Source organism: Saccopteryx bilineata, chromosome 10 (genome assembly GCF_036850765.1).
Source record: "Saccopteryx bilineata isolate mSacBil1 chromosome 10, mSacBil1_pri_phased_curated, whole genome shotgun sequence".
NCBI classification, from domain to species: Eukaryota; Metazoa; Chordata; class Mammalia; order Chiroptera; family Emballonuridae; genus Saccopteryx; species Saccopteryx bilineata.
In genome coordinates, this window is record NC_089499.1 from 4796166 (window position 1) to 4810927 (window position 14762).

General features: G+C 57.8%; 1 protein-coding gene across 3 annotated transcripts in view; it reads right to left on the bottom strand.

The window, feature by feature from the left end:
* Window positions 1-437: 437 nt before the first annotated feature.
* Window positions 438-14762, bottom strand: part of TEX264 (testis expressed 264, ER-phagy receptor) — a 32072-nt gene continuing 17747 nt past the window's right edge. For all 3 annotated transcript variants that reach the window (XM_066246016.1, XM_066246015.1, XM_066246017.1), the window contains 2 exons: window positions 4573-4741; window positions 438-1006 (listed from right to left, as the gene is read on the bottom strand). In XM_066246016.1, the coding sequence (XP_066102113.1) occupies window positions 708-1006; window positions 4573-4741 (468 nt within the window). In that variant the 3' untranslated portion in view covers window positions 438-707. The remainder of the gene's footprint in view (window positions 1007-4572; window positions 4742-14762) is intronic.

A 14762-nucleotide genomic window follows, 5' to 3' on the forward strand; every position in this document is an offset into this window, starting at 1 on the left:
CACAGCCGCAGCCGGGACAAACTGCCACCAGCAAACCCACCCACAGGCACACACACAGGTACACAGACCTTGGCAGGCAGAGCAGGGACATCCTTACCTGCTGGGCAGACATCATCACGAGCATAGGCACACTGGAGTCACAGACACAAACGCATCTCTTGGAGGCCAAGGCAGGCTGTGAGCTCCCCACTCATGAGCCCCAGAGGGCACCCTGAGCTGGGATCCCACACCCTCTGCCCTGCCCTTCAGCAGCCTGGGGCAGCCTCTGGCTGGCTGCGATGGAGGGGCAGTTGTCATCTGGGCCACAGAGCAGGGAACGGAGGGCTCCCCACCCCAGAGGTACTGGGCCCCCTTCCTTCTGCTTTGTGGCTGGGGTGCTCCTGCCCACTCCTAGCCTACCCCCAAGGTGAACAAACAAAAGCACAGACTAAATCCAGTGAAAGAAGAAAATCTTGCTTTATTCTGGGTCTTGGAAGCTCCAACATGAATTTGAAAAAGGATGTAACAGAGGCTGGGAGAGAAAACAATCCCGGCTCCTTTGGCCATAGGAGCCACAAGGGCAGTAAGGAGGGGGCTTAGCTAGAGGCTGGGGTGGTCCAAGTTGGGTCCCCTGGGAGCCCTGCCCCAGCCTGGGCCTGGAAGGTGGAGGGCCAAAGAGTCCGATCAGTTCCTTAGTGACTGCGCCATGAGATGACATGGGCCACGGGTTACTCCTCGCCCTTCTCAGGGGCACTGAGCTCCCGCAGCCACTTGGGAGTCCCCAGGGGCTCAGCCTCACGACTCAGCCTTGGCTCCCCCGGGGGCCCCTCGCCCTCCAGGTCCAGTTCCTCAAAGGAAGAGCTGCTGGCGCCAGACTCGCTGTAGCTGTGCTCACTGCGGGTATCACTGTCGTCCCAGCCACAGCCACGGCTCCTCACCCCGGGGGACAGGGTGGCAGCTGAAGTCTCCCGACTGCCAGGACCCACCTCCAGGCTTACAGAACTCGTGTCACTCATCGTGTCAGCTCCTGGGCCGGGAAGAGGGAGCAGATCAGCCAGGACCCCCAGCCCCTCCTGCCTCCTCCAGGAAGAGGAAAGAGCTCTAACACCAGCCCCACAACTCAGCCTCCAGTGCGCTCATGAATAATAAACCCCCCTGGCTCAGGGGGCTCGTTCCAGCTGCCCTCTGCCCTCTGCTCTCCGCCCTGACTGGCTGCGGCTGCCCTGCCAGAGCTCAGGGAGTGGGGGGGGGCAGCCTACTATGCACCCCACTCCCTACCCCGAATTAGCCTCAGCTCCTTGCATTCCCACAAAGCGTACTGCCCCCCCCCCCCACCGTCCATTAAGGACCAGTGGGCCCTGGGGTAAAAAGCTGAGGGTGGAACAAAGGGACCCAAGGGGTGCCCCTCCTCCACTCCCCATTTCAGGCTGGGCGAGAGGTTTGTCCAAGGCCAGCTACTAAGTGTTGCCGCCCTCCCCCACCATGTAGGGCTCCTCAAGGAGCAGCCTATGCAGGGAGTCAGCTGGCCCCAGCCCACAGTGAGCCCGGTTTGAGAAGGAGACTGGGTGGAGTGGGATGGAGAGTCCTGAGAAGCCCTCTCCCGGCCGCACAGGGGAGGGTGCTGAGAGGGAGCACTTTAAGGGCTTTCTCTCCCTGTCTGGGTCACCCCAGAGGAGCCCTTACCTACCCCCAACCACGGGTGGTTCTTGAGCCACAAAGCAAAAGGGACCATGAGAGCACTCTGCTGGCAGCCGGAGAGCCTGGGACAATGCTGAGCTGGCTGAGGGTCCAGATCCCCCCAGCTGCTCCTCCCACACCCCCTTGTGCTCCAGGCAGGCAGCCCGGCATCTGCCCTGTTCAGGAGCAACCCCTCAATTCAGCAGATGAGGGTGGCAAGGAGGGTCGAGGAGCTCAGGCCCGCTGTGTGCGGGACTCCAGACTGGGAGGAGGGGGCACGCCTCCTTTCCTGTGTGAGGGCTGCTGTCAAACACCACAGAAGGTGAGGGGTGGGCCAGCTTCCCAGATCCCGTCTCCACAGTGATGGAGCCCCAAGCCAGGTGTGGCTAGGGACTGCTCAGCATTTGGACTTGGCCTGGAACTTTCCTGAGCCTTAGCTGGGGTCTAGGGTGGGGTGGGAGAATGTGGGTCTACAAACCTCCAACCTTAGTCCTGAGATGCCCTCTGGGCCCTACTGGCAGAGATGCAGTGAGCCCTGGAAGTATCAGCTGATGAACCAGGACCTTTCCCTTTCTGGGGCCCTCATCAAGGCTCCCAGGGTGCAGGTATTTAAGAGTGAGCCCACCCTGATTTAGGAGTGGTTCCCTCTGACCTTGGGTCAGGACTCCAGCCCTTCCTTCTGCTTAAATGATTATCAGTGCCACAGGGGCTGCAGGTCTGAAGGAGAGAAGAGGGAGACCGTCCCTCCGTGGCCCCATTAAACTGGCATGTTCTTCCCATCCACTGGCTCTCTTGGGACCCAAGTATGGAAACCTCCCTCTCCCGGCTCCTGGGAGGAAGGAGCCCCAGGCCGCCCCTTCAGGCCTGGCCCAGCATGCTGAGATGAGGACAGGCCCTGGAGACATGTGGACATTTCTGGCAAAGGTTCAGAAGGCAGGGAAGCAATACCCCACCTGATTCCCCAGGGCTGGTGGGGCAGGGAATGAAGCAGCCACCTTCAGTCCAGTCCCTACCTCCTCCACTGCCCACAGCTGTGCAAGATCAAATATTCATCGCCTCTCTGGAGCTAAATAATACATCAATATAATAACAGGCACAAGGCAGCTAATCACCCCCTTTCACCTCCCAGCCCAAGAGGGGCCCCAGCAGGGAGGCGGGCAGGGGCAGGACAAGCCTTGGGCGGCCAGGTGCCCACCATGCACTGCATGCAAGTGGCATGCACAAGGCAGGCAGACACCCAGAGTCTGCCCCGGCGTCAGGGCAGACCCTGTCAGAGGTGGGCAAACCTCTCAGCCTCCACACCAGGGAGGGGGCGGGCAGCCTCATGGGAGGACAGGCCCAAGAGCAGGGGCATGGAAGCTCGGCCGTAGCCAGCTGTAGCAGGCGCCAAGCAGTCCTTCCACAGCCCTGGCTGGCGGCGTTTGGGAGGAAGGCTGGGTGGGTGGGCCAAGGAGGGGGAGAGGCAGCAGAGGCAGGACGGAAGGTCAAGCACGCCCCCTTCCTACTCTGGGGACTGCCTGGGCCTGCTGACCTTGGGCCACATCCTGTGCCTTTAGTAAGGACACTGAAGTGTATCTGCCAGGCACTACAGGAGGGTGGGAGCGGTGCCCCATGGAGGTAATTAAGCAGCAGATGAAGCTAACTGTGTTAGACACAACCCCTAGGGAGTGGTGACTGCCTCTCCTACTCACCACCCCTGACAACACATGGCTCTCTAGGATGACCTTGGCTGTTGAAGAATGGACGGACAGAGGGAGTCTCCTAAAGAAGGAGGTGAAGAGGGACAGCCACTCTCCTCCCAACCTGTACCACTCCCACAGGTCCTGGACCTCCAAGACTCACATAAGGCTCCATAAGCACAGCCTAAGAGGGGACTCCTGGGAACACTGGGGGTGTTACCAGCAGGCCTCCTCACCCCTGGGGACAGCTGACAGTCATAAGAAGTCATGGAGGCTCTGGCCAGTTGGCTCAGTGGTAGTGTCAGCCTGGCATGTGGATGTCCTGGGTTCAATTCCCAGTCAGGGCACACAGGAGAAGTGCCCATCTGCTTTCCCCCCCACCCTTCTCTCGCTTTTCTCCCCCCTCCCCCCGCAGCCATGGCTTGATTGGAGTAAGTTGGCCCTGGGTGCTGAGGATGGCTCCATGGCCTCCACCTCAGGTGCTAAGAATAGCTTGGTTGCTGAGCAACTGAGCAATGCCCTAGTTGGGCAGAGCATCAACCCCTAGTGGGCTTGCCGGGTGGATCCTGGTCGGTTGGGGCGCATGCGGAGTCTTTTGCTCCGCCTCCACCCCTCTCACTGAATAAAAAAAAAAGTCATGGTGGGGGTGTGTGCTGAGGGCAGGCAAGTATCCTCCGGCCTGGATCTGGTGTATGAAGGCTGGCTCTGGTGGGAGGGGCTGGGCTCTGATTGCCTGCCCCCTCTGCACGCTCTGTGGTGGCTCTTTGGCAGGGAGAAAGTGGCTGCTCTGGGCAGGGCCTCATACTGGGGGACAGGAAAACACATTGTTCCCCTTCTTACCTTCCAGATCCAGTGCCAATCTTATTTCCTGATGAGCCCCACCCAAGTGACGCCTTTCCTGAGCAGCCTCAGCCCCCTCCCATGAGTATCCAGCTGTCTGTGATCTGTGTTTCCAAGGGTACTCCTGTGGCATCTGATGGGAATCCGGGCAGAATCTTTGTATCTGTGTTGCCAGGGGTAACATGTATGAATCCACCATACCTACATGGCCCCATGTGTCTGGGAACGGGCAATTCTGCCTGTGGGTCCTGGGTGGGCAGTTCTTCTACCACCTCGGCCAAGCTTAGCCTGGACACCCACAGTGCAGCCCAAACAGGGAGGAGGCTCCTCAACCACACCCCATATGCCCAGAGAGAGGGCTCCAGGGGGGCCCATCTCACTCCCCTGCCCTTTGTACCTGTGCCGTCCATCTGGGTGTCACTGGCCTCCACAGGCCCCCGGCTTTTCCGCTCTGTCTCCTTCACTTCAGGCACATAGAAGTCTCCCTGCCGTGCCAGCGGGCACATGAAATAGATCTGGTCTTGCTGGTAGATCTCCAACCGAGGGTGGGCACACAGCTTCCGCTCCTTAACAGAGATGAGCAAAAGGTAGAATGAGCCCTATGTGGGCCTGAGTGGCCCCCCAAACTGGCTACTGTTTATTCTCTCCTAGGGGGCTGGCTCTGCCTTCTTGCCCAATCTCCCTCAAGTTCCAAAGCCCTGCTGAGGGAGGAACACAGAGACCACCCTAAGGGCAGGGCCCTACACTCCAGGAGGCCATGGTCTGAGGGCCCAGGAGCCCTTGGGACAACACCCTAGGACAAGTGTAAAGGACCCAGGAGCCTGGTACTGTTCATTCTATGTGCGTGTCTGGGACCCAAAGAAAGCACTGGTCTCACACAGCTAGAAAGCTTAACCCCTCGGACAACCCGAGGACAGGGGCCCCATGAACTATGGCCCTAGGCGCCCAAGTCAAGGTCTGACTTGCCACACTTTCCATCCCAGGCCCCCCGACTCTGACCTCCTCTCCACCCAGAAAATCTGACTGACCCACAGATGACAGGAGAGGCTAGTGCCCTGACCCTTAGGCCTCCAGCCCCTGCCCTTCCAGACATGTTATTGACAAATCCTGACAAGGGCTCCAGGCCAGCTAAACCACTCTTACTCCCATTCTCCTGCAAGTGCAGGTCTATGCCAACCTCTGAGACTATAAGATGCGGTTGGTTCCCAGCTTTTTTGGAACCTGGAACCAGTTTCAGCCAAGGAGGAGGAGCCAGACCCTAGGCTGGAGGGGCTGGCTGGACAAACAGATCTAACACTGGACATTACTCCAACCCCCTAGTGGGTTCAAGTATCAGCTCACAGGGTCCCAAATTCTGAGACAGGCACTCCACTCCCCTCAGTCCCAGAACCCAAGGCTCCCTGTCCCCCAGTGTGGATGGAAGGGGACACAGACAGAGGCCAGAGTTGCCCTGAGGCAGGCAGGAACAATCAGAACAGCAGTCAAGCGCATCTCGCTCCTGAGCCCGCCCCCCTTTCCTGCAATGGAGCGCAATTACCCACTAAGATGACTGTGAGGTCCCTGCCCTGTCACTGCGCACAAGCCAACCTTCACAACGTGGTTATTTATAGCACCCGCCGGCTCTCACCACGAGCTGAAATGAACCTTCCACTTAGCAGTAATGAGAGACTTAGTGGCTGGTGGGGAGAAGCCACTCCAGAGCTCCACGTGTCTGCCTGCTTGGCCAAACCCATGCTGAGGAGACCCTCTAATTAAAGCGAAGAGGGGCAAAAATGAGCCTCAGGGGGAGAGAGGGAAGGAGGACTAAGCCCCAGAAATTTCTCCAGGAGGGCCGTCCGCAGCCAGCTGGAGGCAGGGTGCATCTAGGTGGATGGCCTGGCCCAAGGTCTCGCTGCAACTCAGCCTCTGACTCCATAGGTGACCCAGGCAAGACCTTGTATCTTAAGGCTCCCTGTGCTCAAATGCAGAGTGAGACACCCTAACCCTGACACCTCCAGGGTCAGTGAAGGAAAGTCACTCTTTTGAACAGTGTTGAGTCTAGTCTTTTCTACCCACCTGGGTGCTTTTCGGGCTATCTCAGGAATCCATGCCCCAAGCTCCTCCCATAACACACCGACAGCTGCCTCTGCTTCTCCACCTGCCCCCACACACCCAGCCCTGGTTCTCAGGGAGAGGCTGGTGAACACGTCCAGAAGCAGGAGCAACCATGTGTTGAGACTCTTCTAATATCAGCACTTGGGGATGTGCATCTGCCAGACCTGGACCCCTCTCAATGAGATGGGCCATGTCACACCAAGGTCAGGATGGTTTCCTGAAGAAGGTCCAGGTCCTTCCTTGGTAGCCAGAGGCAAGAAAAGGGACAAGGGCCCCTAAACTCAATCAGGACACAGCCTTTACCAACATCCCCATGCGCTGGGCATTCAAAGGGTCCACAGGGAAGAGCCGTAGTGGCCATGGGTTACCTGGTGGCCCATCTTTTAAGGGCTGTAGATAGCTGGCTTCTGGGGAGGATCCCAGGAACCAAAGCCTGTGCTCACCCAGATATTCCAGGGACAATGAAGCCCTACTTCAACTCTTGCCAATACTTGAGTCTTCCTAGCTTCCCTCTGGCAGTGACGGGGAAGATCAGAGGCAGTAATGCTCTTTCCACCCTCCTCTCTCAGCTGGGCATCAGGGTGTGCAGTACCAGGGTGGGCAACACCAGGCAGCCACCCATGCCACCTGCTCTGCCAGCCCCCTCATTGGCAGGCAGGAGGCAGCTCTGCGGATGCTCTGCGCATCTGCCTCCTCCAGAGAGGCCAGCTCTGAAGTTGCCTGGCTGTGGACAGCCCTGTTGTCATGGAAACTGCATCCTCCATCCTTGCCCGTCGCCTTCATCTCAAAGCCATCGGGGAGAACAGAAGAACAGGAGAGACAGAGGAGGGAGAGCTGTGGCCTGGCTACATAGCCCCTCCTTCCCTGCCCAGCCCTTCCTCCCCACAGCATCCTGTACAGGGAGCACCAGCTGCCCACACCTGCCTCTACGCCCGTGGAGGGCACCCTCATACCCAAGCCCAGGCCGGTCCTACCTCCACCATCTGGAGACCCTTGGGACTCCCTGATGGAGGGAGGTGTGGAGCTAATTAAAATCTCATTGACAGCTCAGTCCCAAGTCATTTTAACACATGCTGGGTCCTGTCAAAATTCAGACTCTGGGGCATGAAGAAGGCAAAGGCACAAACTTTCCACCTAATCCCACAGGCAAGGGATGGATTTAGAGACGTCCCTGCAGCCTCTCTTGGGAGACCCCCTCGCTGTGCCCTGCCCTGAGCAACAATGAATCCAGTAGTGGCTGGGGCTGGAGGGTGACTAGTCATACACCCTGTCCCTAAGTGATCAGGCAGAGGACAAGGCCTTTCCCTTCTAGCCAGGTACAGCCGATGAGGGAAGAGGGGCCAACCCTCAGGTCCCCACTACACAGCAGGAGCTGTGGCCCAAGCAGCATGTCGATGAGCGGATAGATATTGAAAATCATTGAAGGAAGGCAAGGGCAGCTGCCTCTCTCTCAGCTGGCCCCAGGGAGCCCTTGGAGAGCAGACTGCCAAGAGCCAAGGACACCAGGTCAATGCCACACTAAACTAATACTGCTAGGAAAAGGGGCCTGAAGTCCTCCTGGCCCTGGGCATACCCCTTCCCACAGCATAGAAAGCCAGAGGCTCGAGGATCCATCACTGGGAGAGGGGAACTTGCTCTGGCCACTGAAGCCACGGGCCATTTGATGAGGCCACAACCCAGGGCAACTCACTTCCACACACAGATTCAAGGGGATCGCAAGGCCCCTCTCCAAGGTGGGAGCGATGCAGATGTCCACAGTCCTCCCCATCTAACAGAAACAAGTCATTTAATGGCCGAGCGGCCGTCAGGAGCGGCTAGAAACGGGACACGGGAATTCTAGTCCCTGAGATGCACCTCCAAGGTTTCCCACTCACCTGGACCTCCCTCAAGCAGAAACAAGGGAGACATGGGACACCATCTGTAATGCAGGCATTTCCAGGAGACCTCAGTCACCAGCAGCTCCCCTGCCCCCACCCTGCACTCACAGCGGCTCACTCCACGGGAGTACTGGCAGATGAGGCAAAGGGCAGGGCATACAAGGCTGCTACGGCTCCTGCCCCAGCCACCTTGGAGCACCTACTCCACATGCTACCACGCACTTCCCCCTCACCTCAGGCGGTGCTCATCGCCCGGGTGGGGGGCAAGCATTCAGCCCATGCAGCTCAGGGTTTCTGCCAAGGGGCTCACTGGCATGCTGAGCCAAGGGTTCCCACAGGACCTACAGCACCTCTCCTGGTAGTTCTTCCTGAATTAGGGGAGGAGAGGTAGGAGAGGAGCGAGAAGTTCCTGGACCACCCTCAGTGAGTGTTCTATGTCAGCTAGGTGTGGGGGCAGAGAGGTCACACCCAGGTGAAGACTGAGGCAGATCCCACTCCAGGCCACCTAGAGGCTAGGTCTACTCAAAACTAAGTGACATCACCTGACCAGGTGGTGGCGCAGTGGATAGAGCGTCGGACTGGGATGCAGAGGACCCAGGTTCGAGACCCCCAGGTCGCCAGCTTGAGCGCGGGCTCATCTGGTTTGAGCAAAAGCCCACCAGCTTGAACCCAAGGTCGCTGGGTCCAGCAAGGGGTTACTCGGTCTGCTGAAGGCCCACGGTCAAGGCACATATGAGAAAGCAATCAATGAACAACTAAGGTGTTGCAAACACGCAACAAAATAATGATTGATGCTTCTCATCTCTCTCCGTCCATGTCTATCCCTCTCTCTGACTCACTGTCTCTGTAAATAAATAAATAAATAAATAAAATTAAAAAAAAAAAAAAAAAGCTAAGTGACATCAAATCCCCCAAAGGATGAGGTGCAGGCCAGCGACTGGGTCACACATTTCGTGTACAGGCCCAGGAGGGGATGAGGTCTGCTCCTTCTGTCTCCACCCAGTCCCAGCCCCGTGTCCCCTGCCTCACTGGGTGGAGGAGCCCAGTCCTACCCAACCCTCCACGCCAGGCTGGACAGCTGCTGCATCCCACCCGAGGTGGTGGCATCTCTGCGCTGGGTGAAGTGAGGCATGCTTATTTTTAATTACACAGACACCAACGCGCACCCTCCTGCACACAGCAGTCCCTGCAAGTGGGGGCTCAGGCCCCGGAGGCCCCTTAGGCAGCTGGTCTGCATCACAAGAGCAAAGTGATGCCGAGTGATGGGGGAGGCCCAGCAGGGCAGCAGCGGAACGTGGCACATTGTTATTATTCTGCCCAGGAACTTCTGTCAAATTCCCTCTCCCTGGCTCCCTCTCATCTCTACTGGGCCTCCCCACAGCCGCTGGCCCAGAACCTAAACCTGTCTACAGGACGGGAGGTGACAGCAGGGAGAGGTGCAGAAGGGCTGGTGCGCACCCTCCCGCTCAGAGCAGGGGGGCCACAAGCTCTGAAATGACAGGCAAAGGAGACAAGGAGTGAGACGAGGCTGCCAGGGAGGGCGGAGAGAGGGCAGAGCCTTGACCTGGTTACTGAGAGATGCGTGGCTTCTCTCTGGATCTCAGTACCCTAACTATAAGAGACTGAAATAGAGGGTCTCGAATGGTGAGGAACTGGAAAAGATGAACAGAAATACCACTTAAAGATAAGGCAATTGTATACTTGAAAACCCCCCCAAAACCAATGGAGAAACTACCAAACATTAGGGTCACAGCCTGACCAGGCGGTGGCGCAGTGGATAGAGCGTCGGACTAGGATGCAGAGGACCCAGGTTCGAGACCCCCAGGTCGCCAGCTTGAGCGCGGGCTCATCTGGTTTGAGCAAAAGCCCACCAGCTTGAACCCAAGGTTGCTGGCTCCAGCAGGGGGTTACTCAGTCTGCTGAAGGCCCGCGGTCAAGGCACATATGAGAGAGCAATCAATGAACAACTAAGGTGTTGCAACGCACAACAAAAAACTAATGATTGATGCTTCTCATCTCTCTCCGTTCCTGTCTGTCCCTATCTATCCCTCTCTCTGACTCACTCTCTCTCTCTGTAAAAAATAAATAAAAATTAAAAACAAAAACAAAAAAACATTAGGGTCACAAAATTAACAAAAGCACTGCATTTTTCTGCGCAAGAGTCTGACAGAAAATATAATGGAAGCAAGCACAAAAGACTCTCTTGGGGTCGGGCCTAGCCCTTGGTCGACCTCAGAGCCCCCCTGAATGGCAGAGGAGCTGGGCACAGGCAGGAGCCCGGGGAAGACTGAGAAAAGGGAGGTGTGGCGGAGTGGGGCGTGAGGCATTCGCCGTGCCTGGCACCCCAGCCTGCTATGCCGCTGCCACCACTGCCTGAAGACTTTTCATTTTCACCTCAGAGCCGGCAGCTTGCTATGCAATTTACACTTCTGCTCATATTCCTGCACACCTAGGACCCGGCCTCCCAGCTCGCAAGGGGGGCCTCGGGGTCACAGTGACCAGAGTAGGCTGGGGCACTGAGAAGAAGTAGGGGAGCGAGAAAGGCGATTCCCTCTAAGCAGGAACAGGGGACACCAGCCTGTAAGCACCCCAGGACCTGGGTGGACCGGGAAGCTCCCAACACCACAGCCATCCCCAGGGCCCAGATGGCCAATCCAAGCACATCTCAGCCCTGCTCTGCCCTCCTGGGCCTGCCTGGAGCAGGACAGAGGGCTAGGGGGCACAGCAGTGAGGAACCTATGGTGGGCTACATCCTGGGACCCCACCACTCTCCCTTCTGAATGTGGGAGAGGAGCCAGGGCCTCCCGGATGATGCCGGAGCCATGGCAGGCCCACAGGCGCCTCTCCAGGACCAGCTGCTCTGTGCAGTGCAGTCCGGGGCCTGGGACCTCGTCCCAACAAGCTGAGGACATGTTGCTGACTGATTACCTAACAGCAGGACGGCTGCTCAGTGCAGAAGGAGGCATGAAGCCAAGCCCCTGGGAGCCAGAGGAACAAGGACAGGTGGGCAAGGACAGGTGGGCGAATTTGGATGGAGAGACGACGGGGAGGGGAGGTGGGGGAGCCCCTAAGACCTCATCTCAGAATAGCTCCTCTGACTGACAGCCCCCCAGGAAAGCCCTTCTCTCCAGAGCCCCCCATGCATAACCAGACAGCCAACCTCTCCTCGTCCAAGGGCTCTGCTGAAGGGCAGAGCTGTTCTGCTCTGGAGGGCAAGCCCCCACCTGTCTGGAGAAGAGCAACAGTTTTTCCCTGGCGAGTCCCATCTGCCTGGGGAGGAGCGCTCCCTCTGGATTGGTGACGGCCCAACCCCACAGCACCACCCAGACAAGCCGCAGCCGCCAGGGTCCTGCAGGGCTGCCAAGCTACCATATCTGAGCTGGTATTTTGAGAGTGGTAGCTCCCACGCCCGCCCCAGCAAAGGCTGGCATTGTGTCTGGTCCTGGGGTAAGGGAGTGGGGAAGGGTGAAGTCAGAGAGGCTGAGGGCCAGGTTCCAGAGCCTGGCCAGCAGAGGGGAGAGGCCTGGGCTCCTCTGGGTACCCTCACATCTTTACATCCAGGTACATGGCAGGGGTGGGGTCTCCTCTCAGCCTAGGGGTGGAGAGTAACTGCTACTCTCAGCTAACTTCTGTTACCCACATTCAGAGTTCAGCTGTGGCCTCTGGCTCTTCCTCCCTACCTCCCCACGCTCAAGTCCTGTTCCAAAGCCCAGCCCAGACGTGTCACTCATCCAGTCAGACACCACCAGTGTAGAGCCTACAGGACTCAGCCTCATCTCTTGGGCCCCAACTCTTGCTCCTCCCCTCCCACCAGGACAACTACCTATCTGTCTAGGCTCAGCCCAAATGCTACCACCCCCCGCCAGGCTTTCCTAGTGAAGCCACCCCTCCCTTCCCTACCCTATTCCTCCTAAACATGGCTAGGGCCCACGGCTGGGGACTCTGGGGGAGACAGAATTCTGGGGCTTGTCACTCAGCACCAGGTCCTGGAGCTGCTGAGTGCCCTCCTCCCCAGGCCGGGGCAGGCCAATCAGCACGTGGCAGCACTGGCAGGTGAGCTGGCCCTAGAGCCCCAGTAAGGAAACCTGGGTACAGAGCTGTCTTCACCTGACTCAGAGTGAGGACATGAGGCCCAGTAAGGCACCTGCGGCAGCTGCTTCCTTAGCTGTGACAGCTGCCAAGCCTTACCGAGTGCTTGCTGAGCAAAAGGGCAGACGAGCTCTCCCTGCCCTTGCTCCTGGCTCCGGCAGCCTTCCAAACCCCAGGGCCAGAGCCCCAGTGGGCAGCGGCATGGCCCTGGCAGTGGGAACCCAGGTGAGGAAGCACCAACTGAATGCAAATTTTGGGGGCATCTCTCTCTTCATGTTCGTCACCTTTGCTGAGCTAATATAGGAGGATTCCAAGTTTATTTCTAATAAAGGATGCCTCCTGACACCTCAGTGCAATCATTGACTCCTCCAAACGAAAGCTCACAAGGTCATCTGGCCTGTAAACCACAGAGGCTGAACTTCTTCAGGGGAAGCAGACAAGGGTCTGAGTGCAGCCTCCTCACCCCTCCTCACCCCTGGTTTCCAGGGGAAACCTTAGCATAGCCCCCAGGCCCCTGCTCAGAGCAGTTGTGCTCAGAGCAGTCTGACAACTGCGGTCTGGGACCCCTGCCCACTTTCAACCTGTGGTATAACCCCCCTCTTCCCAGTTGACCCTTTTTTGTTATTCGTTTAACAAATATTTATTGAAAATCTTGTTGAGTGCCATGACAAAATAGGATGAGGCATGTAAAGAGCTTAGCAAAGATTTAGAATGTTGGAGGTGTTGGGTAAGTAGCATTTTACTCAACTGAATACCTAATATGCAAAGACAGAGCAAACGCGATCTGTCTGCTGGCTTACTACTCACTACACCCCCACCCACCCTGCCGCAGTTCCTCTCCAATTCTATGGAAATGTAGCCACTGTCTGACCTCCAGGGCCTGCCAGCACTTTCCAGACAACCAGCCTCCACTTAAACCATGCCCTGGGCCTCCCCAAACTCAGGAGATGTCCAAACACCACAAGGACCCTCCACCTAAAAACTCCTTGGGGGAGGGGTGCATGAAGATGATAAACCTGCTGACAGAAAGTCAGGCCCAGGGGTCCTGGCTGCCAGTCTCACACTCAGTAACCTCCCCCACCAACTGCTGCCGACAGCCATGACCAGGTGCAGAGCTCAGGCACCTCTCGGGCACGGCCCACACTGGGGTCCCCAGAACTCCCACTCAGGCCTGTCTGCTCCACGTGCTGACCTTCTCGGTAAGACTGGTTCTGCCCTGTGGGGAAGCTGGGGACTTGCTCTATTGCTCTGGGCTGACATTTGGGCCTCACCATTTCAAGGAGGCTCAGTTCTCTCCTACAGCCACCCAGGGTCAGGCAGTGCCCTTCTCCTGCCCTGGAGGCCACCTCCAGCTAGGGCATCTTCCACACAGACTGGCAGTCACACCGCACCCAGGGACCCTCACACACGTGCACACAGTGCTCAACCTAGGGTCCCCAGTGGTTTCCATGAAGGCCGAGTCCCAGCTCCTAGGGGTCAGCCTGCCGGGCTGCCAGGATGGGGAATGCTAGCCAGAGAGCCAGGGCTGCCACACAGACCACAACGCTGGGACTCAGCCATCCTTCCGGGATCCCCACAGAGGCCTGACAAATGATTCTCCCTGGGTTCCTCACAGTGACCCCCAAGACCCTCGCTGGCCATGAGCCCAATCCTACCCCAGGTTCAGGCCCATCTATAACCACCAGCTCTCTGAGACCACCTCCCGGTCCCCACTCCCTCCTGAGACAGAAAGCAAAACAGCTGCTGTCATTCCATGTGAGGCCACTTCACAGCAGACCAACCTCAGACCCAGAGAGAAAGAGAGATGGAGAAAAAGAAGGACGTGTGTGTACATGTACAAGCGTGTGCTCACACACACACACACACACACACACACACACACACACCACACGCCTGTGGTTAGAGGCAGCCAGTTCTCAGGGCTGGGAGAGTCAGAAGAGCCCAGGGTCTCAGTAGCAGCCTCCTGCCACTGGCCCCAGGGCAGCGGGGATGAGCGCAGGTGTAGGAGGTAGCCTTACATTCTCCTGTCTGTTTTCTGAGAGAGGCACAGGTCACCTCCTGTCCACTACAGGCTGAGTCCAAAAACAGAGCCCCTTCCTGGCTTTGTTTCCCAAGATGTCAGGTTAAACACAGCAGCAGAGGAGACCCCCACCTCCAAAACCCAGCAGAGCACCTTGGGCCATACCTCCAGGGTGGACTGACTGGCATCTGTCTCTCTCTCCCAGCTGGTGACCAGGCCCAGCATGCCTCACCGACATCCTGGGAGAAGCCCCTGCTCTCCCCTCTACCCCTGGCTTCCCCATCTGGGGCAGGAAAGAAGATGGAACTCCGCCTGCTCCAGCCCCACCCCAGGAGAAGCAAGTGCAGAGTACATCTGACAGACTTCCACAAGGGGAGGCAAGGAGTTAGTGGGGAGAAGGGGGAGGAAGGGCTTTCATCAAAGACGTGATGTCAAAACCAGGCAACTTGTGAAGCTGTCAGGGGCCGGGAAATTTGGACAAAGGTGTCTAAAAATAAAACCCTGAAG